A 26891-nucleotide genomic window follows, 5' to 3' on the forward strand; every position below is an offset into this window, starting at 1 on the left:
CAGGAGCACTTGAGCTGGAGGAGTAGCAGGAGGCAGAGTGCTCAGTTGGCAGCACTTTGGGGAACATGCTGGATGTCTCCACCTCTATCAGGATGATGACCTCCAGGTTGCCTCTGAGGAGTGAGAGCCTCGGGTGGGGAAGGAGACTACATAGCAAGTTGGGAGTAGAACCATCCCTCAGATTGGTCCTTCAACCAGCCACTAACACACCACTCCATAAGGGGGAGAAAGTATAGTCAGGTGGCAAACTGGATATCCAGCTGGAAAGGTCTTCAATGATAGTGTGAGCTGCTAATGATTTAATCAAGTAAAAATCACGAGATGTGAAGAAAAGAGGTTAATAAGATCAGAGGGAAAAGCTGTGGTTCTAGTACATTTCGAGCTAGTAGCGCGGTAGGAGGAGTGCAATGGTAAGGTCCTGTGGGCCAGATTAGGGTAGAGGCTGAAGTCCAAGGCTTGTGCATGCTAATCTTTGAGGAGGTTTGGGTCTGTTTGTGGTGCTTGTCCACTGGACAAAATCCAGTGGAGAGTGAAGTGAGGGGGAGGACACGGTTTCATGAGGGTTTTTGAGGCATTTGGAGCCTTTAAAATCATTGGCTTGGACTCTACCTGAACTAATAATGTCCAGACAGCTTGCACAACTAAAGCTGGCAGAATGTTTTATTAATAAGTTAAGGGTAGCTGAGGAATGATCAGAATTCATTTCTGATCTTTTAAAATGATGTTCTAGGAAACAGCTCTGCCATCCTATAGAACTTCCTGCCCATGGTGTGGTAGACAAATGTGGGTAGGTCACTTTGCTAACTCCCCTGGTAATAGAAAGATAATCTAACTCAGTGAAATGTTTGCATTCACAACTTGTGGTTCTGGTAAGAAGGAGTAAATTTAGGTCATTTTACCAATATTTCCTCTGAGAAACTGTATACTTGTTATGTGATGGAGTCAAGGAGGTCCAGGTGAGTTGTAGGACCTGGGAGGCTTTAGCCTTCTTATTTGAAAATATAAAGAATGAAAGGAAGGTTTTTCTTTCAGGTTGTTTCCAACTTGTGTCCTGTGACTGTTAAAATAGGAAATGATCTCTTAGTGACCTGAATGAGAGATTGCATTTCCAGAAAGTCCAAACTGCCAGCCAGCAATTCCTTTGGACACCAGGAAGTCATGGCTTCCGTTAACCTATTGGGAGTCTTGCCACCAGTTGTTGAGGCACCAGGGCAAAAAGAGGATTGGCTAGACAGGCTCAGAACAGTGGGTTTTCTGGACTTTAATTCTAGGTATATTAGGACTGCTCTCTACTCTCTCAGTCTCTGAGGCCAGAGATGGATCCTGAGCAATTCTAATTCTCATAAAGACCTGTCATGGGTGATTCATGAATTTTCTCACACTCTCCTTAAATATATATAAGTACAATAGATAAGTAAAATAGATAAAGTATATAAAATAGATATCTAAAATAAATAATATAGATATATAAATATAATAATTATCTTTTTAAATAGTATACAGTATATTATTATAAAAGGTGTTCCCTAAATTTCATATTTTAGAATTTTGAGTTGAGTTTATGCTCATTCTATTTTATTCTTTATGCTTCTTAAAAGGATTAAAAAATTAAACTTACTAGTTTGAGTTAATGGTAGATTCACATTCAATTGTAAGACGTACTTCGTAGCCATCCTGGGTGTCTTTTACCCAGTTTTCCTCATGTTAATGTCTTGTGATACTATAATACAATCAAGTTATTGACATAGATACAGTCAAGCTACAGAATGTTGCCATCACCACCAGGATTCTTCATGTTTCTCTCATTATCCGTTTCCTCCTACATCCTCCTTAACCCTGGCAACCACTAATCTGTTCTCCGTTTCTATAATTTTGTCATTTCAAGAATGTTATATAGATGGAATCACATAGTATATAACCTTTGGGAATTGTCTTTTTTCACTCAGCATAATTCTCTGGGAATTCATCCTTTTGTGGTTGTTTTGTGTATCAGTACTTTGTTCCCTTTTATTGATGAATTTACATGCTATGAATGTAAGGTTTGTATAGCCATTCACCCATCAAAAGATATCTGGGTTACTTCTAGTTTTTGGTTATTCAAACAAAGCTGCTATGAACATTTATGTACAGGTTTTTGTGTGAATGTAAGTCTATTTCTTTGGGATAAATGCCCAGAAATGCAATTGCTGGGTTATATGGTAGTTATATATTTAGCTTTTCTAGAAACAGCCAGCTGTTTTTGGAGTGGCTGTACCATTTTACATTCTCACCAGCAATGTATGAATGACCCAGTTTCTTTGCATTATCACCAGCTATCAGGGTTGCTGCTGTTTTCAATTCTAGCTGTTCTGATGGGTATGTGGTAATTACATCACTGTAATTTTAATTTGCGTTTTTTCCTACTGGCTTCTAATGTTTATTATTTTTTTCCTGTGCTTATTTGTCACCTGCATATATCTTCTTGAGTGAACTGTTGTCTCTTCACGTCTTTTGCCTTGATTCTAATTGGATTCTTTTCTAATTTAGTGTTTTGAGAGTTCTATGTGTACTTTAAATCCTAGCCCTTAATCAGCTATGTAATTTGCAGACGTTTTCTCTCAGTCTATAGCTTCCTCTTCATCTTCTAACAGAGCAAAAGTTTTAAAATATGTTTGAGTCCAATTTATCAATTTTTTCTTTAATGGAAAATAATTGTGCTTTTGATCTCAAGTCTAGGAACTCTTTGCTGAGCCATAGATCCTGAAGATTTTCTCTAGTTTTTTTTTTTTTTTTCTAAATGTTACATTTACATTGAGGTCTAGGTGTAGTTGATACCTGTGAATGTCTGATTCCTCCAGCCCACTTATTGGGTTGGCCAAAAAGTTCATTTGGGTTTTTCCATAGGATGTTTTTGGCCAACCTAATATTTCCAAAAAGGCTGTCCTTCATCAGTAGAATTACTTTTTAAGTTTTATCAAAAAAATCAGTTGGGTGTGTTTGTATACATCTACTTTTGGTGTCTCTATTTTATTCCATTGATCTGTCTGTCCTTTCTCCAGTATCGTACAGTCTTGATTACTGCAGCTTATGGTAAGTTTTCAAAACTGAGTAGACTAATTCCTCCCACTTAATTATTCTTTTTCAAAATTGTTATTCTAGTTCCTTTGCTTTTCCATATAAATTTTAGATTCATCTTGTCTGTATATACAGAAAAATATTCTCTAGGAATTCGATAGAACTGCTTTAAATCTGTATGTCAGTTTGGAGAGGATTGACATCTTTACTGTTTGGAACCACTTTTAGTTTGGATAAGATTTTATCATTTTTAATTCATTTCAGTTTACTTAGAATTTGGGGTACTTGTACTCCCAACCCGAATCCAAGCTTAAAGGATGTAAGAAGCCCAGGGGAACAATTGTAGAGCAGTGGGTTAGCAAGTTTGAGCAAGTGTGGTGCAACCATTGCTGAAAGTGTAAGTATGAGCATACTCAGAGGATGGGAAGGTAGCATTGTAGCTGGTCTGGAAGAAGTGACCTTGGAAAGGTTTTTCAGGAAAGCGTGGGTTTTATGTGAACAGAGAGAAGAAGCTTGGGTGGAATCTGCTCAGATTTGTCCGTAGAAACAATTGAACTCTTTGCTTTCTAGTTAACTGTCTATGGAAGTGCCTTCATCACTGCTATCATATAACTTGTCTGTCTTTGTATCTTTTTCAGCTCTGCTAGGTTTTTTGTTTTGTTTTGACATACCTTAGTGAAGTTGCTCTACTAATTGGTGTGTCTTTAGGCACCACAGACTATGCACTTAAAATGTCATTGCTTCTCCCAGTGAAAATCATTTTTGTCCTGCAGTGGTTCTGGCTGCCCCTATGGACTGTTTTCTCAGGTTTTGAGTCCAGAAGTTAGTCTAGCTATTTGTCTTGTACTTTTCCAAGGGCTTAAATTAAAATCATATGTTACCATACAGATGCTTATTTGCAAATGGCTCCCAGTGTTCTTTCTGCCCCTTGTGCCTGCCAAGATAATGGAAGAATTTTAGGATCATTCCCAACTTAATGCATCCCAAAGAAAACCATTACCTGAGGTGTGTAGACCTAGCCCTGCATCTCTGCTGTTCCAGTAGTGTGTTCACTTTGCTCTCTTTGGGCTGATTGTTCTTAAGAATTAACTTGTGCTGGGCTATAATCTAAAGAAAGTTTCTTCTGCTCTTTCCGATGCCTGGCAAATGGAGGGCATTCCGTAAATATTTGTTGAATGACTGAAATGACTGACCTCTACTGGAACATATAAAATCCGTTTGGGACTCTATATGGATAAGGGTTAATGGCAACATTTTCGTTAGTTCTAGGATGTTGAACCTTATTTGAAACGCTTTGAGGCTTTCCACCCATCTTGGAGGAGAAGTTCTCCTCGGAGCTATATGTATGTGGCAGCCACAGACCTGTGCACAGGCATTGGAACTCCCCTAGTACTTTTAGTTTCTGGTAAAGTCTTAACGCTGATTGAGTTTAAGAATATATTCTAACTTGAGGTGTTTAGAGCATCCTATGAGTTCAAATGGAGCCCTTATTTTTCATTTGGCTTTTTCTAGAGAAATAGAACTTGGTCTCCTAATTGCCACATATCTGGAATTTTTTGTCACCTTAGAGTAAATTTAGAATTTGCATCAATGGCAGGACTCAATCACAAATAAAACCAGTTTGTATACTCTCTAAACTATAGTGAAACTTCGTATCTTGTTCCTTTATTTCCCACAGAAATCCTGAATGAGTGCTCCTTCCATTAAGGAAATACTTTTTCTCCTAAAGGTCTAAGACTCACAAAGAATGCAAATTTGGTAAACATGTTTGTGGCAAAGCAGGTGAATAAAATCCTATTATCAATGGACATGAATTTGAGCAAACTCCAAGAGATAGTGGAGGGCAGGGGAGCCTGACGTGCTTACTACAGTCCAGGGGGTCGCCAAGAATAAGATACGACTTAGCACCTGAGCAACAACAGCAGTCGGTTGCTGAGCCTGCTCCTCTGGCCTAAGGATACATGGTTCACTGGTCTATTTGGGCCGATGGACTAACCGTGCCTTATTGTTTCCCAAGTCTGATCAAGGGCTTTTATTTTTTAAAGGAGAAAGAATATTTTATGCTGGAAAAAGTTTACCTGAAAGATAGGGTAGAAAAAACATATAAGAACGTATCAGGGAGGTTTTTATTATATTCCATTTAAATATAAACTTATCATTCTTTCCAGAAAGAAGAACTCATTCTGTTTTTCAATTTAAAAACTCATGTAAAGTCACTGTTTAAACTACTGTTCGCTTTTTTATCTCAAAGTAGCTAAATGGCTTTGTTGCTCATGTGGGAATGGAAATTAGCTCTTGGCATGAACCACTTTAATTGAAATCAGTTTGTGGGTTGAGTTCCTTTGCTGCTTGACAGATGACATCATTTCCTGTGCTTTTCCCAATCCTCACTGTTTTGCTAAGATAGGATGAAGCTAAGTTTAACTTCAGATTTGAAAGCAACTTACACCTTTTCCTGACCTACTTAGAATATTATCCAAGTTTTTCACCAAATCATTTCTTTTGTATACTTGTAAATAGTTTTTTAGTTTGAAAACACATTTTGGCCAAGACATTTTAATAGAACTGTAGGAGCCTAAAATAACTGTTTTAATCAGTTTCCTGGGTTGGTTGATTTCTATAACAATGTTCTGACAGAGAAGTTATTTCTGCTTTTATATATGGGGAAACAAAGATAAAAATATTTTTAATAGCAACCCACTCAGAGCTATGTAAGTGCTTAGGACGCAATGGGCAACTTCACAGTCTCTTGTTTGAGTATAGCTTGTGGTGTCGTTATCATGAAGCACAAGTTAAATAAACAGAAATTAATTTGGCAGAGTTTTATATAGCACCTACAAGCAGGCAGGGAATGCTCTGAGCACTTATGGAGATATAATTAATTATCATAATGCTTCCCCCTCCCCACCCTGTGATGCTTGATGTTTTTAAACAAATGGGCTACAGATAGGAGAAATAACTTAAAAATAGGTTTGTTATAGAACATACCTTTCTGAAGAGAAGTATAAAGTACTCTGGAGTCAGAAGAAAGAGAGTTCATATCTAGTGGGGAAGGGAAGAGAAAATAGAAGTCAGGAAAGATCAAAGGAAAGAAGAGACATTTGCCATGGACCTTGGAGACAGGATTTCAGGATTTGGTAAGAACATTGTGTAAGTTGTATGTTGGAGGTTGAGAGTTCAGGGCAAAGACAAAAAGATGGATGAAAGAGGAGATTCCATGAAGAGACTAGCACGTAGTACCAGGTATTGGGTACAGCGCTTTGTAGGTACTCCGAAATATTTGTTGAGTGAATGAATGACTGATAAAGAAGCCTGTGAAAAAATTGTTGTTGTTATTGTTCAGTTGTCCAGTCATGTCTGACTTTTTGCAACATCATGGAAAGCAGCTTGCCAGGCCTCCCTGTCCCTCACCATTTCCTGGAGTTTGCCAAAGTTCATTTTCTTTGCATCAGTGATGCCATCCAGCCATCTCATCATCTGATGCCCTCTTTTCTTTCTCTCCTCAATCATTCCCAGCATCAGGGACTTTTCCAATGAGTTGTCTGTTCACATCAGATGACCAAATACTGGAGCTTCAGCTTCAACATTAGTCCTTCCAGTGAATATTCAGGGTTGATCTCTCTTAAGATTGACTGGTTTGATATCCTTGCTGTCCGTGGGACTTTCAGGAGTCTTCTCCAGCATTGCAGTTCGAAGGCATCAATTCTTTGGTGTTCTGCCTTCTTTATGGTCCAGCTCTCATAACAGTACATGACCACTGGGAAGACCTTGACTATATGGACCTTTGTTGGCAGAGTAATGTCTCTGCTTTTCAGCACACTGTCTAGGTTTGTCATCGTTTTCCTGCCAAAAGCAATCATCCTGATTTCACCGCTGCAGTAACTGTCCGCAGTGATTTTGGAGGGCAAGTAGAGAAAATCTGTCACTCCTTCCACCTTTTCCCCTTCTATTTGTCATGCAGTAAGGGGGCCGAAGAATTGATGCTTTTGGACTGTGGTGTTGGAGAAGACTCTTGAGAGTCCCTTGGGTTGCAAAGAGATCCAACCAGTCCATTCTAGAGGAGATCAGTCCTGGGTGTTCTTTGGAAGGACTGATGCTAAAGCTGAAACTCCAATACTTTGGCCACCTCATGTGAAGAGTTGACTCATTGGAAAAGACTCTGATGCTGGGAGGGATTGGGGGCAGGAGGAGAAGGGGACGACAGAGGATGAGATGGCTGGATGGCATCACCGACTCGATGGACATGAGTTTGGGTGAACTCCTGAAGTTGGTGATGGACAGGGAGGCCTGGCATGCTGCAATTCATGGGGTTGCAGAGTCAGACATGACTAAGCGACTGAACTGAACTGAACTGAACTGAAGGGGGCCAGATGCCATGATCTTAGTTTTTTTACTATTTAGTCTTAAGCTGGCTCTTTCACTCTCCTCCTTCACCCTCATCAAGAGGCTCTTTAGTTCCTATTCACTTTCTGCCATTAGAGTGGCATCATCCTCATATCTGAGGTTATTTCTCCCGCCTATCTTGATTCCATCTTGTAACTCATCCAGTCTAGTATTTCTTATGATGTGCTCAGCGTATAGGTTAAACAAACAGGGTGACAACAGACAGCTCTGTCACACTTCTTTCTTGATCTTGAACCAGTCAGTTGTTCTATGTGAATGTGAAGTCGCTCAGTCGTGTCCGACTCTTTGCGACCCCATGGACTGTAGCCTACCAGGCTCCTTTGTCCATGGGATTTTCCAGGCAATAGTACTGGAGTGGATTGCCATTTTCTTTTCCAGGGCATCTTCCTGACCCAGGGATCGAACCCAGGTCTCCCACATTGTAGACAGAGGCTTTACCATCTGAGCCACCGGGAAGTCCCAGTTGTTCTTTACAGGGTGCTAATTGTTGCTTCTTGACCCACATACAGGTTTCGCAGGAGACAGGTAGGTGATCTGGTATTCCCATCTCTCTAAGAGCTTTCCACAGTTTGTCATGATCCACACAATCAAAGGCTTTAGCATAGTCAATGAAACAGAGATAGATGTTTTTCTGAAATCCCCTTGCTTTCTCTATAATCCAGCGAATGTTGGCAATTTGATCTCTAATTCCTCTTCCTTTCCTAAACCCAGCTTGGACTTTTGGAAGTTCTTGGTTTGCATCATGCTGAAGCCTAGCATGCTAGATTTTAAGCATGACCTTTCTAGCATGGAGATGAGTACAACTGTCTGGTGGTTAGCACATTCTTTGGTACTACCCTTCTTGGGCATTGGGATGAGGGTTGACCTTTTCCAGTCCTGTGGCCACTGCTGGGTCTTCCAGATTTGCTGACATAATGAATGCAAAACCTTGATGACATCATCATTTAGAGATTTGAATAGTTCTGCTGGAATTTCATCACATCCATTAGCTTTATTAACAGCAGTGCTTCCTAAGGTCCACTTGACTTTGCATTCCAGAATATCTGACTCTGCATGACTAACCTCACTGTCGTAGTAATCTGGTTCATTAAGATCTTTTTTTAATATAGTTCTTCCTTGTATTGTTTCCATCTCTTCTTGATCTCTTCAGCATCTACTAGGTCTCTACCATTTTTATCCTTTATTGTGCCCATCTTTGGGTGGGATGGTCCCTTGGTGTTTCCAATTTTCCTGAAGAGATCTCTAGTCTTTCCGCTTTAGCCGTTTTCTTCTATTATTAAGGCATTTTTCACTGCAGAAGGCCTTCTTGTCTCTTCTAGCTGTTTTTTTGGAACTCTGCGTTTAATTGGAACATATTAGGGGTAGGCACCACTTCCTTGGTGGCTCAGAGGTTAAAGTGTCTGCCTGCAATGCAGGCGACCTGGGTTTGATCCCTGGGTTGGGAAGATCCCCTGGAGAAGGAAATGCAACCCACTTCAGTATTCTTGCCTGGAGAATCCCATGGATAGAGGAGCCTGGTGGGCTACAGTCCATGGGGTCACAAAGAGTCAGACACAACTGAGTGATTTCACTTCACTTAACTTCTTCAGGGGTAGGCAAAGGAGCCCTGAAAGACCCATACGACCATCCAGAAGAGGGCCTTAAATGCTGAGATGGAGGGGGTTCTTGGTACAGTAGAGATGGGCGCCTTTGATGGTGTTTTAGGATGTACATGACATGTTGTTGAAAAGGTGCATCACTCTCAACTTACCTCTTTGGTACTCCGTGAGGGCATAGGGTGTATTGGGTTCTGGCACCTTCCTTTTCCTGTGTGGTGCTGAGAGCTGTGTAGCTCTTTATAAAAATAGCCCTTTCTCCTGAAATCAGCAGCCTCTTTGTGATACTGAACTGAGCATCCTAGCAGAGTGTACTGAAGAAGCAGCCTGCTGGGAGGAGCCTCCTCTCTGCTCCTGGGAGAAGATGGAGGCCCAGTGCTCCACAAAGCCTAAGCATAAGAGCAAGCCTAAGCAGCTGATTTCTGCTCTTACACAGAAAAAGGGGTTCTCTTCTCTTTACGTGAAATTATTGAGGCTTTTTCTCCAGGAATTTACTCCCACAGGACAGAGTAAGCCAAATTTCCAGGCCCAATCCTGGCCTCCTTGTATAGGGATGTGTCAACAATGATGAATGATTAATTCAATCAAGCCTTTAGTCTTCTCCAAGGAGGGTAGTTGATTATTTCTAGAGGACTAAGGAACAGCCTGGGATTTGGAAAGTGTTTGAATTACTGAAACAGGGACAGCCTCGGCACTGAAGGAGTCAAGGGCATATGCTGTGCTGTCATTGTCTGTCCCGGGCGTCTTTCCCTCTGGCCAACTCTAGCATCTCATGTCTCAGTCAAAGTCAGCCTGCTGCCTGGGGTCTTCCTGCCTTGGGTGTTGAAGCGCTCACACTTCTGTAAGTGACAATGTGATAAAGAGTGGATTTACGACACTGCAGGTCTTAGGTGGTTTAAGGTGACAGTTTAAACAAGGTGCTCTTTCTGAGCCAAGTCCAGCTATCTTCATTATCATGCAGTCTTGTTATTAAGTGCCCTTATAGGTCTTTTTTCCCTTCTTTCTGCTGCCTCCTAAATTTCTTTTAACATCTTTCTTGGAAATTGTCACTCTGAATGTCTTCTGTCCACCCACCTGGGACTCTGCAACTTTTAACAAGAAAAATATTGCTATTGTAATCTTGCCTTGTCTGGTGCCTCAAGGTGCTATTTTCTTGGTGTAAATTACAGAAATGACATTGAATGGTAAGTTCTGCTAAATTAGGGAAGTCATTGAGCATTCTTAAAGTCAGTATGAAAGATACAGTTACATTGAACTGTAAATGATTTTATGCACACAAAATATGACATGTTTAGCATTGTCAATTAGGTTATTTCTGCATAAATCTATGATTATTGATAAACCATTTTATTTTCTCTTCAGATCACTACAAATCAACTTCTGTGAACTGTTGAGATCTATGTACTTAAGTTGCAGAAATAAATCAGTGCTTTTTTTCTTTCTTTTCAAGTCCAACATTGTAACATTCGCTGCATGAATGGAGGTAGCTGCAGTGATGATCATTGTCTGTGCCAGAAAGGATACATAGGGACTCACTGTGGACAACGTAAGTAAACTGTGTAGATGTTAACCTACATTAACAAAAAGAATACAGAGATAAGTGATGGTGGCTTTTCTTTGACTGCCTAGGATATGGCATTTTTACAGGTGCCCAGTAACTCTTACAGGTGAACAGATCACTTCCCCAACACACAGAATATCAAATCTCTGATTAGAACCTTGGAACCGGGTTATTTGATTCATTTTTCATTCATTTACCTTCATCACCCTGCTTACCTCGTTTCTGATTGGCAGTCACCACCCAAGGTGCAGAATTGTTGTTCATTCCACATGTATGTCTTGCATTTGATTGCCCAACATCTCCCCCTGGATTTTCGAGAAGCATCCTCAATAAGGTATTTCAAAACTCAACCTCGTCTTTCTCCCCAAACATGGTCTTTTTCTTGATCAATGGTGTCTGCGTCTCTCTAGTTTCCTAGTCTGGACTCTGCTATTATAACACTTCTCACACTGCTGCTCAGTGTGTTGGTTTAGGCATAAACACTGTTTATTGTGTGACTACTGTGTATCAGTCCCAGTGCTTTGCAGAGATGAAAATTCCTCTAAAGAACTTATTTTTTACTATACTAAGAATACCCTGAAGAAAATTTGAAAAGCTTAAATATATAAAAAGTAAAAATTTCCACAATCCCACCTTTCCAGATGTTATCTTCTAGTCTTTTAATGCATATTTGGTACATGAGCTCTCACTGTATGCATAATTTTTCATATAACTTTTTTACTTAATATTTTATTAGAAGTTAGCTCCATTTTATTGAATGTTTTAAAAATATTTTTTAATGGTTGCATGATAGTCTGTTGTATAGAGGTTTTAGTGTTTGTTTATTGCATCCTTAATAATGAACATTTATTCACGTTGTTTCCAATTTTTGCCCATGTGTATGTATTTGCTATGATGAATAATGCTATGATAAGTAAACCAAAGTTTATTTAATACCCTCCTGATGTCTGTACACTATGATATAAGTAAGAATGGGAGTTAAATCTTTGACAGCCCCCAGCAATAGTATGGAGGGAGAAGAGGTAGGACAGCCTCCCTGCCTGGGAGACCCTTTAGCTGAGTGTTAAGGGGCGGGTAGGAGTTCTTTTGTCAGATGTTGGGAGGTGGGCCTTTTAGGCAGCTGGCTCAGCATAAGCCAAAGCCTAGAACATGACTAGCATGGGATGCCAGGCTTTGGTATTGCTAGGACTTAAGTGCCGAGGGGAGTGATGGGAAGGGAGCTAAGGTTGGAATAGAAGTCATGGGCCAGGTTTGGAGAGCCTTTATGCTTCTCCAAACATGTTCTCATCCAAAATAGAACCATGCAGTCATGCAGGGGATGGAAGTGAGAGAATAGTAACCAACAACATTCATCTATTGAGCTGTTTACTCTGTTTACCATATGCTCGGCACACATTCAGACTCTTTACATGTATTAACTCATTTGATATAACAATAGCACTTACAGGAAGAGGCCTTTATTATTAATACCTACATGAAATGAAGATGCTGGGGTACAGGGACTTCAGTGACTTGCCTAAAGCTATACAGGGAGTAATCAGCAGAGTTGGGATTTGAACCCATGCAGTCTAACTTCACAGCCCAGGCTTTTAATGCTGTGAAATACTGGCCTTATATACTTCACTCACAACAGTTTACAATGAGGAAGATCTCTGTGGCCACACTGCAGGGGTTCAACTTGAGGGAGAAGGAACAGGAAGCAGAAAGACTAGTACTAAGGCTGCGGCTCCAGAGATGGTGGGATGGGGGTGGATTTAAAGGCATTTTCAGAAAGGGGATCAGAAGGAGCCACGGTCATCCTCCTGTTCCCTTTTATACACCTGGAGGGGCAGAGCCCAGTGTACAACAGGCACTCAGGTAACACCTGTAGATTTCGAAAATCTTCCCTAGACTGAAGTTTCCTAATCCGTAAACTGGGAGGGTTGGCTTAGGCAATCTCAAAATTTCTTTTCTGCTTAAAATCTCATAATTATTACCTGACTATAAATTAAGAAGCAAATTAGAACAGTGGACATACATAAACCTCTCTAATTTTGTGATGGTAAATGGACTACTGCCTTGACTTGTGGCTGTAATGGGTTGTCTCGGTCCAAGTACACTGATCCCAATGGATGTTGAGATAGAATTAGATGCCCAAGAGATTTATTAGGGAAAAGCCTAACCTTCAGACTGTGATGCAGATCACACCCCTGTGCAAGGAGAGAGGGAAGGAAAGACTATCACAATTGTGCGAAAGAAGACTCAGACTGTAGCGCAACCTCCAAGAAAGCTTTGGTCAGGCTGATAGGGAGTCCAGAATCAAGACTGCCCATCACAGTAGCTTCATGATGGGCAGAAATGTCCAGTCTCCATGACGCTTTAGTTGCTGAGTGGTCCCCACCAGGTCGTTGGCATGAACATAGTAGCAGATCAGCCAACTAAGCTCCTCACAGTAGGTTTTCTTGGAAGGAGATCTGAGTAGCTCAACTGCATGACTGCCACAGGGTATAGGAAAGTGTACGGGGAATATATGAAGGGGGAATTAATGTAAATGGAGGTGTTAGGGAAGCCTCTTGGAGGAGTGAGGTTTGAGCTGGGCTTTGAAGGGTGGGTGGGACTGGCAAATTTGGCAGGGACAGCCTACCACCTGTGGATAAAGATGCCTAGGAAGAGGCTATGCTTGAGTGAGTTGCAGGAAGTTGTACAGAGAAGAGTTATTCAGGGAATGAGCTTTCAAGTCTTATTTTAATGTCTTTCTTGACAAGTAAAATGTCCCTCCCTCAAGGATCTCTGGACTTATCTTACCAGAATTTTCCAGAGATTCTCTTGTAACACTCATTTGGATCTTCATTATGGTACATAAATTACTGAGTGTCAGTATTTGTGTTTTGTCGTTGGCAGTTAATAGTAGTGTTTTGTCGTTGGCAGTGTAATTTAACATGCTGCATTTTTGTAAAGATGGCCAGTGTTTTCCCTCATGAAAACTGTCTGGAAATGAAACATAAATCATAAGCAAAAGAATCAGCTTGTAAAATGCAGTTCTCATCAGGGTTGTCTCTTATAAACCACCATTGTAGATACGGAACTGAAAAGCATTGCTCAGATGTTTTCCAGAATGAAACTGCCAACATTAACACAGGTATATATGCACCTATTCCAGGTAGTTTTACCTGAGTTGACTGAGGGATATCCAGGAAACTGGAACTGTACAATAAATGTTTAAAACAAATACCACAGTGACTATTTAGATTTTTTTTTTTATTGTCGTCCTTTCAGGGAACAGTCAGTGTTACTTTATTAGCATCTACTCAGGTGAAGTTTCTCAGCTTCTCTCTCCTTATTTTACAGCCGTCTGTGAAAGTGGCTGTCTTAACGGAGGCAGGTGCGTGGCCCCGAATCGATGTGCGTGCACTTACGGCTTTACTGGACCCCAGTGTGAAAGAGGTAATTTTTTAAAATGTATCGGCGTAAAGATGTTCTGGTGGCTGAAGCGATGATTGATTTCAGCAAGCATTTGCCTTCTTGCAGCTGCTTCGTGAATTTTGCTGAGCTTTGATGAGGTTTCTGAATTGTCATTGGGAAGGTTCCTAGGATGATACGAGAGTGGCCCCAAGCCTCTGCATGTTGTTCAGTAATTCTTGTCTGGACTGCAGGACTCAATAGTGAGCCTATGCATAAGTACCAGTTGGCATCAAGATTAAAAGAAGAAAATTTTCCATAGAGTAAGGATTGAGCTCATTATTATCCTAGTAAGTTAGGGAAGTGGCTCCAAACAAAACAACTGTGTGGAAATGGGAAACATCCAGAATGAAACAAAAATTACACCTAAAGATCTCTTGGGACCTACTGGCTATAGTGGCATACAAGCTTAGCATTCAAAGTTCACTAGAAATATTAATTGCCGAGAAACTGTGCTTTCACAGCTGTGATTTATTCAGTACTCATTGTGGCTCATTGACGTTGTGTATATTCATCCTCATTTTGCTGTGTGAGATGATCAAGGCTCTGGGTGGTCAAGGAAGCTGCCTAAGGACACACACACATATAATAAGCAGCTTTAATTTGAATGTGGCTTTTCTGTTTTCAAGTATACTGCTGCTCTTAATTGAAAAAGATTTCTACCTGCTTTGCCTACCTATCCATGCAAACATGACATTGAGATATATGTAGATGTGCAATCCCCTGACTTTTGCTTTGTTGATCATCTTTCTCTACCTTGATAGGCACGGTCTCATCATTCCTAGTTTTATAGTGAAGGTTGAGGAGATTCATTTCATATCAAATGGCAAAAATACTCTTGAAAAATACCCTATGAAAAATATTCATGAACATTTTAAACTGCAATCATCACTTTTCTCCAAAGTTGTATAAAGATCATTTTATTCTAAGATGGAAAGTGAAGATTCAGTTGCAAGTGTTGACTATATGTTATTTAAAAACAAAGAGTAGAGGGTGGTATGTGAGAAATTGTTTTCTATTTCCATTTTTACGAGTTTGTCTAAATTCAGTTCTTTGCTGATGAAGTAGCAATTCCTGTTTTAGCAAGTAACTCTACTATTACTGGATAAATTATATTGAATTTCTGTTCACAAGGCCACCACATGGTCTAGATATATGAGACACTGTGAACTCTTGGCCTTTCCATTGTACTTGGCATCATTTTGGAGTCCCTCTTTAAAACTGCTTCTTTTTTACAGTTTGATGTATTTTTATTGACTTGGAGCTAATGTATAGCTAATAGTCTCAAGAGTAACAAAGACAACTGTTTTGATTAGGTAGTATCATTCTGTGGCCTTATTATTTTACTCAGTGACAAGGATATAGGATTTAAACTGTTGAGATTAAAACTTCTTAACATGTAACTTGAGCAATGTGTGAAAATAATTCGACAAGTGATAAAAGTGGACTTAATTTGTTTTAGAAAAATCACTGATAGAATGAAGTTACAGGGCATTTTACCTCTAGGAATTTATGGCAAAGAATACTGACACCCATAGTTATAGATATTGAGAACACAGTCTAAAACTATTTGACCAACTACAGTTATTTCTTTGACCAAGATTAAGCAATGATGTGAATGGATTAAGTTGCTAAACTAGTCATGAAAACTGGCATATTTACTTAGGGATATTTCCAAATTTTGGCGTGTCTTTAACTGCTCTCCTCCATGATAAAGGTATCCTAAAATTTGCACTTAGGTATAAATACATGTTGGCCCCAAAGAAACTTCACAGTGGTCATCTAAATCAAATTGACCCTTGAATGGCAGATTTTCAGGCATTTGTGGTTGTGGAGAATGGGGAGGAAAAGGTTCTTTTTAATCATTGCTGTTGTTGTTGTTCAGTAGCTCAGTCATGTCTGACACTTTGCGACCCCATGGACTGTAGCACGCCAGGCCTCCCTGTCCTTCACCATTTCCTGGAGCCTGCTCAAACTCATGTCCATTGAGTTGGTGATGCCATCTAACCATCTCATCCTCTGTGGTCTTCTTCTCCTCCTGCCTTCAGTCTTGCCTGGAATCGGGGTCTTTTCTAATGAGTCAACTCTTCACATCAGGTGGCAAAAGTATTGGAGCTTCAGTTTCAGCATCAATCCTTCCAATGAATATTCTGGACTGATTTCCTTTAGGATTGACTGGTTTGATCTCTTTGCAGTCCAAGGGACTTTCAAGAGTCTTCTCCAAAACCACAGTTCAAAAGCACCAGTTCTTGGGTGCTCAGCCTTCTTTATGGTCCAATTCTCACATCCATACATGACTACTGGAAAAACCATAGCTTTGACTAGATGGACCTTTGTTAGCAAAGTAACATCTCTGCTTTTTAATATGCTATCTAGGTTGGTCATAGCTTTTCTTCCAAGGAGCAAGTGTCTTTTAATTTCATGGCTTGCAGTTACCATCTGCAGTGATTTTGGAGCCCAAGAAAATAAAGTCTCTCACTGTTTCCATTGTTTCCCCATCTATTTGCCATGAAATGATGGTACCAGATGCCATGATCTTAGTTTTCTGAATGTTGAGTTTGAAGCCAACTTTTTCACTCTCCTCTTCACCTTCATCAAGATGCTCATTACCCTTTGCCTGTTTCACCTGAGGATAATCTCAAACCTTCAAAGGGAGAAGGGAAATATGAGTGTAATTTCCCTTACCACATGGGAGAGGGGGGTTTCTTTGATTCCAGGATTATATTTCCATTTATAGTCTTCGCTGTTTTCTGTTGTTATGGAAGTTGTCTACTTACCTCTCTAAAGAATTAGAGGCAATGTATCCTTTTATTCAAATGAATGCTTGTGATTTCAAGAGTGATTAATGAAAATGTCAGACTGAGTCAGCACAAATCCATCCTGAAGCCTAGGAAAGTATTCACTGTTACTTCAGATGGTGGGTCAGTATACTTGTTAAGTTGTGTAACTACTTAGGCTAGTTCCATTATGTTTTCATTGGAATATGGCTCTTTACTTTTCAAAATGAACTTCCAGAAAGTCTTTACTGATTTCCTTTCCTTCTTCCTGGAGACTGAGCCCGGGTCTGCTTCTGCATTCTCCCTGAGCACACTCTCCACACCTCTTTTGATAGCAGTTACACGACCAAGTGTCTTCACTTTCACTTTTCATTCATGCACTGGAGAAGGAAATGGCAACCCACTCCAGTGTTCTTGCCTGGAGGATCCCAGGGACGGGGGAGCCTGGTGGGCTGCCGTCTATGGGGTCGCACAGAGTCGGACACGACTGAAGCGACTTAGCAGCAGCAGCACATTGTATTGAAATAGCTCATTTCCACATCCCACTCTCCCACTAGATTATAAGCTCTTCAGCAGCAGCTGTGGTTTCATCATCTCTTAGATTTCCAAACCAAACTCAATGCCTGATGCATAGTGTATGGCCAGTAAATGTTGAACTGAAATTATTTTGAAGCACCAGAAAACCACCTGGAGATATGATTATCAGATAGTGTGCAAGTATCCCCTGAAAGGAATTGCTTCTTGCCTACTTGTGGTCAATCCTATTATTTTTCATTGGTTTCATTTTAAGCAGAGCTAACAGTGCTGATGCCTAATTGAATTTGGCCCCATCTTTCAGAAGTTTGGTCTTTCAGGGTCAAATGACTGTCATTTTTAAGTTGGGAAAGATGCAGAAAAGAAGATATGTTTTGACCTAAGCCAGGTGGCAATAAACAAATAATGTCTTATCATGATGTAATACACAGGGAAGGCAACATTTCTAATGTCAGTTACAAGCACGTCTCAGGATAAGCATCTTTGTTCTGGGAGAGCTTGGAACTTTATCTGCAACTACTTCAGAGAGTTGAAGATAACTCTTCGACTTATATTGAAGATATATTCGCTATCTAGATGTAGAATATTTTTGAGGGGTGATACTGGCAGGATTTAGATCACTTTAAGTCAGTAAGTGAATCTTAAGAATCCATGAACATACTGTTTTGGTTTGTAATGGAGACAAGCAGTGGATCCATGCTTGGATTACAAATCATAACATTCATTCAACCAGTGCAGTCAGACTATGAAGCAAAATTTGTCTCACTTGTAGCTTTAAGCCAGTAAAGTGAATATTTTTTAAAAGAAATTTTTTGCCAATCAGTCCAACTGGGCAGGTGATAATGATACTCTTGCCTGTTTACATTCAGAGGAAGAAAAGTAGAGGCCTGTGACGTGTTTGGCCTGTAATGTTGAAATTTTAAAAACTGAATTAGAGTAGCTTTATTTATAGTCTCCAGTTTGCCGCAGTCCCTACCACTCCCAGGATGTCATCCATCCTGCTCACTTTGTTCATTTAGCTTACCTTTAGCCCCTGTGGGCATTTGAGTTTGCCACCTTGTACTACATTCTGTTTCAAAGGTTGCATCTCTTTGTGTTTTCTTTCACACCCCAAGTTTCTTTCATTATTCTTCCTCTTATATATTTTTTTCTGTAAATTCAGATATATGATTTTCCTGATTGCCTCTCTGCCTCATTCTTGCCCTCTCTCTGCTTGGGTCTTGAGGAACTAATAAAACTTATCCTTGCCTAAGCTCAGTGGTATCATATGTTCACGTTTGTTATTAGAATCCTGAAATGAGGTCAGTGCCTGTTTTGGCAATGACAACATAAGCTGGTTGTGTATTGCCATAGTTACTGCCAACAAGACTGTTGGAATCACTTTCTCTTGCCCTCTTGTCTCAGAATGCAGGCTATTTAAAATCTTGCTAAATGCTCTTCTAGTAAATCCAGTAAATCAAGGAAGTGGATGAGACTTCTCAAGGTAATGAAAAAAGAGAGAAGAATGTTGGAGATAGACCTGAACTTGGAGATGGGGAGGGGTTAATGATGAACAAGCCCACAGAAGAAGAGAACAAAACACAGACGCTGAGAAAACCCGAAGAGAGCCAGGAGAAACAACAGAGCGCTGAGCACGCGAGGAGGACTTCAAGAAACAGAATAGACTGTTCAAGTCTAACACTTGACTAGGGCAACAACCTTATGAGAAAAGGCCTAAGACGAGTCCCATTTTCTAGAGGAGCAAACAGAGGCAAAGGGAGGTCCAAGAGCTTGCCCAAGGTCTGATAGCTTGTAAGTGATACAGTCAAAAGCTAAACCCAGTTAAGTCTGGCTCATAAGCCTATGTACATAACCACTGTGCCATGTGTGGGTTTTACTTGGGAAGAGGTCATTAGTAAGCACAGAAAATTTTCTGAGAAATTATAAGTAGAAATCTAGAATTAAGAGTTTTAGCGTGAAAGTTATAGATTAGGTGGAGGAAAAAGCCCTTCAAGAAATTTGGCTAGGTAGGTAGTTTTCCTCTCTGGAGGGAGAGTTGAGCTAAGTTGCTTTTAAATCATTTTAAAAGCCAAGAGAAAGGAATCTTGAGTATTGCTTGGGTGTGTGTAATGCAGGGTTTGGGGCTATTTCTCTGTTTGATTGATTTTGATGTTTTAAATATAATAATCCATTCTTGGAGAGAAGATGATTCCTGTCTGTTTGCAGTACATATAAATTGACTCCAAATGACTGAACCAACATTCTTAAATATAGACATAGAAAATGAATATTGTCATTTAGTGCAGTTACCATGGAAGGTTATATAGTTTTCCTACAGTATTACAAATGTTTAAGCCATATTCGGAAACTCTTTTTTGGAATTACCTTTACAGAGTCGGCAGTTCATTCAAATGAGTATGTGACCATTTCTTTTTTCTCCTTTATGAGACTCATTTTAGTTTTTAGCCTAAAATAGTGTCAGCTCTAGTGACGACAGTCAATAGTTAAACACATTAGGTATTTGGTGTCAAAAATTGATTAAAAAGCAGTGAAAAGAATTACCTTGCATGATTCTTAAAGCCTATAGAATTAGATCAATATTTTAATGTCAGACTTTATGTGAGCCAGAGTGTGAAGCCTTTTGGAAGCATAAATTCTAATAATAAGAAGTTTTCTTTCATTACTCCATCTAGAGGTCTTCATTATGTACTGTCTGAATGTAAGCATGGACAAGAATTCTTCAAAATCCTGAATCATTTGTTCAATGCTAATTTCCTACCCAAGTCCAAACTGTGAAGACAGTACTTGGATTTTTGCCAAATCAAGAAGGTCTGTTGGCTGTTCTGCTGGCTAATAGTAGAAAATGTATACTAATTTTACTGAGCCACTAGCCTTAAGAAAAAGGAACAGTGGAGGTCAAATATAGAGTAGAATAAGAATGAAAGAATGGCAGTACTTCACAGTCCATCAGAGAAGCATGGCAGTGGAAGGTGAACTAAGTCTGGGCGTCATCCTTGCTCTTTTGAGGGATTCTAGATTTAGTGGAGCCAGAAAAGGCATTTGGTTTTTGTTTTCTCCAGTAGTTGAAGAATAGAATGGAGGATAGGTAGGTTGGTGGTAATTCTTCATTCTCTTATGCATGGTTGATATATGAGAAACTGTTATTTTCATAACTTAGTTTCTCTGATGATTCACAAATGATGATTTTGTATGGGGATCTTTTTTAATGCTTCACTGAACAAAATTCAAAAAACTATCCTGAACGTAGTTGATTAGCCTTTATTTGTTAAGCCAGAAAAGTAGTGTCTTCAATGTGTCTATAGAATGGGAAAGACTAACATATAGTGATCCAAATACATAATAACCAAGAAGTGCATTTCAGAAGCATTTGCCTCTTTAAAAGAAAGTAGAATCATGACCTCAGAGGGTTGTCTAGATAGCATCATGGAATCAAGATCTGATTTTCTTGTGCTTTTTTTCACCAAAGTTTTTCTAGAAGGTATTGATGAAATGTTAATTCTTTTCCACTCCCACCCCACCCCAACCTCATTTGGAAGTAAGTTTTACAGAGCTGCATTTATGATACTAATTTTACATAATTTTACACTTTGAGTCAGTTCAGTCACTCAGTTGTGTCCAACTCTTTGTGACACCATGAACTGCAGCATGCCAGGCTTCCCTGTCCATCACCAACTCCCAGAGCATGTCCATCGACTTGCTGATGCCATCCAAACATCTCATCCTCTGTTACCCTTCCTCCCCCTGCTTTCAATCTTGCCCAGCATCAGAGTCTTTTCCAATAAGTCAGTTCTTCACATCAGGTGGCCAAAGTATTAGAGATTCAGCTTCAGCATCAGTCCTTCCAATGAATATTCAGGACTGATTTCCTTTAGGATGGACTGGTTGGATCTCCTTGCAGTCCAAGGGACTCTCAAGAGTCTTCTCCAACACCACAGTTCAAAAGCATCAATTCTTCAGCGCTCAGCTTTATGGTCCAAATCTCACATCCATACATGACTACTAGAAAAACCATAGCTTTGACTAGACAGACCTTTGTTGGCAAAGTAACGTCTCTGCTTTTGAATATGCTATCTAGGTTTGTCATAACTTTTCTTCCAAGGAGCAAGCGTCTTTTAATTTAATGGCTGCAGTCACCATCTGCAGTGAGTTTGGAGCCCAAGAAAATAAAGTCTGTCATGGTTTCCATCACTTCCCCATTTATTTGCCATGAAGTGATGGGACTGGATGCCATGGTCTTAGTTTTTCGAATGTTGAGTTTCAAGCCAGCTTTTTCACTCTCTTCTTTCACTTTCATCAAGAGACTCTTCAGTACCTCTTCACTTTCTGTCATAAGGGTGATGTCATCTGCATATTTGAGGTTATTGATATTTCTCCTGGCAGTCTTGATTCCAGCTTGTGCTTCATCCAGCCTGGCATTTCACATAATGTCCTATGCATATAAGTTAAATAAGCACAGTGACAATATACAGCCCTGACGTACTCCTTTCCCAATTTGGAACTAGTCCATTGGATTTTACACTTTAGGTGGCTATTATTAAAGTTCCCAGAGTATATGCCATAGGCTGATTCCTATTCTCAAAGTGTCTTTGGAGATCAGAGCTCTGTAAACTCTGCTTGTTTTCTTTTCTCTATAAAGGTAACAAGAAGACCTCTGCAAGCCTAGCTTTTGGTATTTAGTCTTAATGGAAAGTAAATACTAATGTGTAGATAGCAGAGGCAGAATGCATTTAATGTTACTGTGCATCTGAAGTGGTATTGCAATATTTGGCAGTTGGTGGCTCATTGAATACACTTGATTTTCCTAGAATAGTTTCAGGAAATACATCTGTTGACGTAGATATTCAGTTTCCATGGTTTAGGAATTGTGTGCACATAGGAAGCACATGCTACCATACCATGCACACACTTGGAATGACCAACAGGACTGGTGGGGTGCAATCCTAAAGCAGTTTAATTTTTGTTTCCCATGCACCGTCCCTTTCAGTCCACTTAGTGGTTAGTTTTCTCCTTGCTGAGGGTTGAAATCTTTTGGTCCTTTTCAGGCTTTCTCCATGGTGGGTCTCTCACATGAGCAAGGGCATCTATGTTATTCTTTTTTTAAAAAAAATTTATTAAAGTATATTTGATTTATAATGTGTTAATTTCATCTACACAGCAGTGTGACTGAGTTACACACACACAGAGTGAAAGTGTGTGTGTATATATGTGTGTGTGTGTGTGTGTGTGTGTGTATACACACACACTTTTTCATATTCTTTTCCATTATGGTTTGTCACAGGATGTTTGAATATAGTTCCCTGGGCTAGGTAGGACCTTGTTTATCCCTACTATATATAATAGTTTGCTTCTGCTAATCCCAAACTCCTATTCCTTCCCTCCCTTATCCCCTTTCCCTTGGCAACCACCAGTCTGAGTCTGTTTTTCGTTCATAGCTATGTTGATGTATTTTGTATTTTAGATTCCACATATGGCCTCTCTCTTCTGAACCTAGAGCATCCACTGGTATCTCCAGCCATTTGAGGCCTCGTTGCTGCCTCAGGCAATCCCTTTGAGAAAGATCTAAGCTCACTCCACATCAGCTTTCTCCTGCACTGGCCCACAGCTAGTTGTTAGGAAACATTCATGCACTTTTTTTTTTCCACAATAAATTGCCAGAGTCAAACTAACTTTGGCGTGGTAACAGCCTCTCCTGTGAACCATGTCCGAGTATCTGGCCAGCCAGTTTCCAGGCATTAGACATTCGTGGTCCACAGTGTCCTCCAGCTTGTTGTGGATGCGTATCATACATCATGCAGTCTGTGCAGTCTCCTGTGAAGCGAGTTTTTATCAGTTAATAGCCGCATTTAATATTTGGACCACTTTTCTGTTTTTGGATGCTCAAAATACTAGAGCAGCACTGACTAATAGAAATATAATGCAAGCCACATGTATAATTTTAACTTTTCTAGTAGCCACCTGAAAAAGTAAAGGCAAATGGGTAAAATTAATTTAAATATTTTAATTAGCCCAATATATCCAACATTTTATTTTAATAGGTACTCAGTATTAAAAAATTATGAAATATCTAGCATTCTTTTTTCCATACTAAATCTTTGAACTCTAATATATATATTATGCCACATCTTAGTTGAGGTCAGCTAATAGCCACATGTGACTCAGTTCAGTTCAGTCGCTCAGTCGTGTCCGACTCTTTGCGACCCCATGAACTGCAGCATGCCAGGCCTCCCTGTCCATCACCAACTCCTGGAGTTCTGTCCTTTGAGTCAGTGATGCCATCCAACCATCTCATCCTCTCTCGTCCCCTTCTCCTCCTGCCCTCAATCTTTCCCAGCATCAGGGTCTTTTCAAATGAGTCAGCTCTTTGCATCAGGTGGCCAAAGTATTGGAGTTTCAGCTTCAACATCAGTCCTTCCAGTGAACACCCAGGGCTGATCTCCTTCAGAATGGACTGGTTGGATCTCCTTGCAGTCCAAGGAACTCTCAAGAGTCTTCTCCAACACCACAGTTCAAAAGCATCAATTCTTCGGTGCTCAGCTTTTCTTATAGTCCAACTCTCACATCCATACATGACCACTGGAAAAACCATAGCCTTGACTAGACGGACCTTTTATAAATGATAAATGTTATCATTTATATGTGAAATGTAAAAAACCAAATGAATATAACAAAACAGAAAAGTAATGTCTCTGCTTTTTAATATGCTGTCTCTATTATGTCTCCAGTTTTCTTTCTTACTGCTGCTGTTTTTCAACTTTTAAGAAAGCAGCATCTTAGAGAATCACAGCCTGGGTTGATGTGTAAAAGTAAACCAATTAAAAAAAAAAAGAGTTAGAGACCTCAGATCAGAGTCCAATTTTTCAGTGGAGTTTTGTTCAAATATAAGTGATAAATGAAATGTCTTGTAGTCATGTCAATTAGATATAACAGTGATAAGAAATATTTCATAAATGTTCAGCCCTTAGCTAGGTACTGCAATGGAATCAGAAGGGAAGTATATGGCTCTTGTCATCAGGGACTTAAAATAATTTTTTGGAAAGATAGAAATGCAGAAAGAATTAAAAAATCAAGCAGAGCAAAGATGTAATTAGACAGTGTAGATGAGGGAAAGTGCTACAGATGAAGGGAAGAGATAGTACAAAGATGCAGAGGCTAGAAGGTACCAGGGGAAAAGGGAAGAAACCATCACCCTTAGGAGATCCCTGCTATGCCAGATTTTCAGTGTTTGGAGACCACCTAGGAGAGAAGAGGAGGGGGGCATGATGTCAATTTGCTTAACTCCAAAGAAGGAAAGGTCTATTTCAAATCTCTCTGTGATACCTTTCTATTCTGCTGAACTGTGCTTCTGCACAATTTCTATATGAGGCATGGTATTGGGGTTTTAAAATATTCTCCTTTGTATATATAAACTAGTGGGTGGACTGGTCTATTTCTGAAACTGTTTTAGCTTAATCCTATGAATAGCAGTCTAGAGACCCTACCACTTTTACATGCTCAATTGAGAGTCCTTGAAAATACTTAGTGTTTATGTTCCCTGGTAGTGATGGCCTCTAGAGAGTCTGTGCTGTTTTTGGTTTATAAGTGTATATTGAACAAATATATGGGACTTTGTGGTCCAGATGATGTGCCAAAGTACTTTTCATAGAACATTAGTCCCATGGAGTTTCCACGAAATGAAGTTTTCATGGTCAGTAGGCTATTGGAAATTCATATACTACGTCCTCGTCTTAAAGAGGCACTGGATGTGTTAGCATATTAGCTCTTGAAAGTCCTGCAAGAAGGGAACTATTTTTACTTAGTTTAACCCAGCACTTCCAAATTGACTAATTTTAGAATTAATTTAATTTATAAATTAAATGTGACACATGGGGTTTGGTTCTGAAATGTTCTAAAGTATGATGATGAATGGAGAAAGAAGATGTGGTATAGAAATAAAATAGAATATTAGTCAGCCATAAAAGAATGAAATTCTGCCATTTCCAACAGCATGGCTGGACCTCAAGATTATCATATTAAGTGATGCAATTTAGAGAAAGACAAGTACTGTATGTTATCATTTATATGTGAAATGTAAAACACCGAATGAATATAACAAAACAGAAGCAGATGCACAGATACAGAGAACAAAAGAGAGGTTACAAGTGGGAGAGGGAAGTGGGGAGGGACAAGATAAAACAGAGGATTAAGAGATACATACTACTATATATAAAACAGACATATATTGTACAGCACAGGGAAATATAGCCTTTCTTTTATAGTAACTTTAAATGGAGTATAATCTGTAAAAATATTGAATCACTATGTTGAACACCTGAAACTAATATGATATTTTAAGTCAGCTATGCTTCAGTTAAAAAAAAATACAGTATGACTTAGGCAAAGTGAATGCTCCCATTAAATAGTGATAAATTCCTTGTTCTGAAAATTTGATGCAGTTGGCTTTCATGTCATCTGGTTCTCTTCAATCTTTGGGGGTACTGTGTACCAGAATTAGCAGTATCAGATATTCTTGGAGCCAGAACTTCCTTTTATATATTGGTTAAATTCTTTTCTTTCAAAGCCAGGATTAAGACATATAGCTTCCCCAGTTCTTTCCTGACCATAGGGATCTCCACTACCAACCCCCATCAGTTTCATTGCAACTTTGCTGACATCACCACTTCTGTCTGCCTGGACCCTAGTCACATTTCCCTTTGACGGTTAATGCGTGTATTAAACTTGCGGTGTGTGTCATGCGCTTTAAGCCAAATCAGCCATTTGAATATTTTTACTCCTCTAATTAATTCTTGTTTTTCTTGCATTTTATTACATTTTAAAATAATTGAGCGACCTAGTCCTGGTCTTGGGGATATATACTGATGGATTTTAATGCTGTTTACTAAGAGGCAAGGAATGAATATTCATCTTGTCAAAAAAAATTTTTCCATGTCATTTATTGATTCTTGTGTTGAAATACTTACATCAGCATAAACATATCTATAATCCTATTTCATGGCTTTTAAGAAGGCTTATAAGCAAGTTATGATATTTTAAGTTTTCTTAAAAATATTTTCAGGCTTCCCTGGTGGCTCAGTGGTACAGAATCTGCCTGCTGATGTAGGACGTGTAGATTCAATCCCTGGGTCAGGAAGATCTCTTAAAGAAGGCAATGGCAACCCACGCCAGTACTCTTGCCTGGGAAACCCCATGGATAGAGAAGCCTAGTGGGCTACATCCATGGGTTGCAAAAGAGTCAGACATGACTGAGTGACTAAACAACAACAACAAAATATTTCTTCACTAAATGAAGCATAAATGACTTTAACCTAAAATATATATATATGCATAAATATGAATATATGTAAATATATATATTCAGTATTTTCTATAAAAATTAAATTCAGCCTACAGACTCCAGATTTGGGAATTACAAAATTTGCTAATCTAGTTTGAGTTTGGGGCTGCTAATATGCTAAAGTATATATAATTTTCCAGCCAGATATGATCCCTCCCATAAACCAAAGAGCAAAAACTATATCTGATTCTTCTTCC

The 26891-nt window shown here is 39.4% G+C and overlaps 1 protein-coding gene across 2 annotated transcripts in view; it reads left to right on the plus strand.

Annotated features, from left to right (window-relative positions):
- The window catches only part of FBN1 (fibrillin 1), a 264525-nt gene that overhangs the window by 38944 nt on the left and 198690 nt on the right, over nucleotides 1-26891 (plus strand). For both annotated transcript variants that reach the window (XR_003513124.1, XM_027554069.1), the window contains exons 5-6: nucleotides 10504-10599; nucleotides 13942-14037. Coding sequence is in view for 1 of the 2 variants with exons in the window: in XM_027554069.1 (XP_027409870.1) it covers nucleotides 10504-10599; nucleotides 13942-14037 (192 nt within the window). In the remaining variant the exon portion in view is untranslated. The remainder of the gene's footprint in view (nucleotides 1-10503; nucleotides 10600-13941; nucleotides 14038-26891) is intronic.

The sequence above is a fragment of the Bos indicus x Bos taurus genome, chromosome 10 (genome assembly GCF_003369695.1).
Source record: "Bos indicus x Bos taurus breed Angus x Brahman F1 hybrid chromosome 10, Bos_hybrid_MaternalHap_v2.0, whole genome shotgun sequence".
In the NCBI taxonomy this organism is placed as follows: domain Eukaryota; kingdom Metazoa; phylum Chordata; class Mammalia; order Artiodactyla; family Bovidae; genus Bos; species Bos indicus x Bos taurus.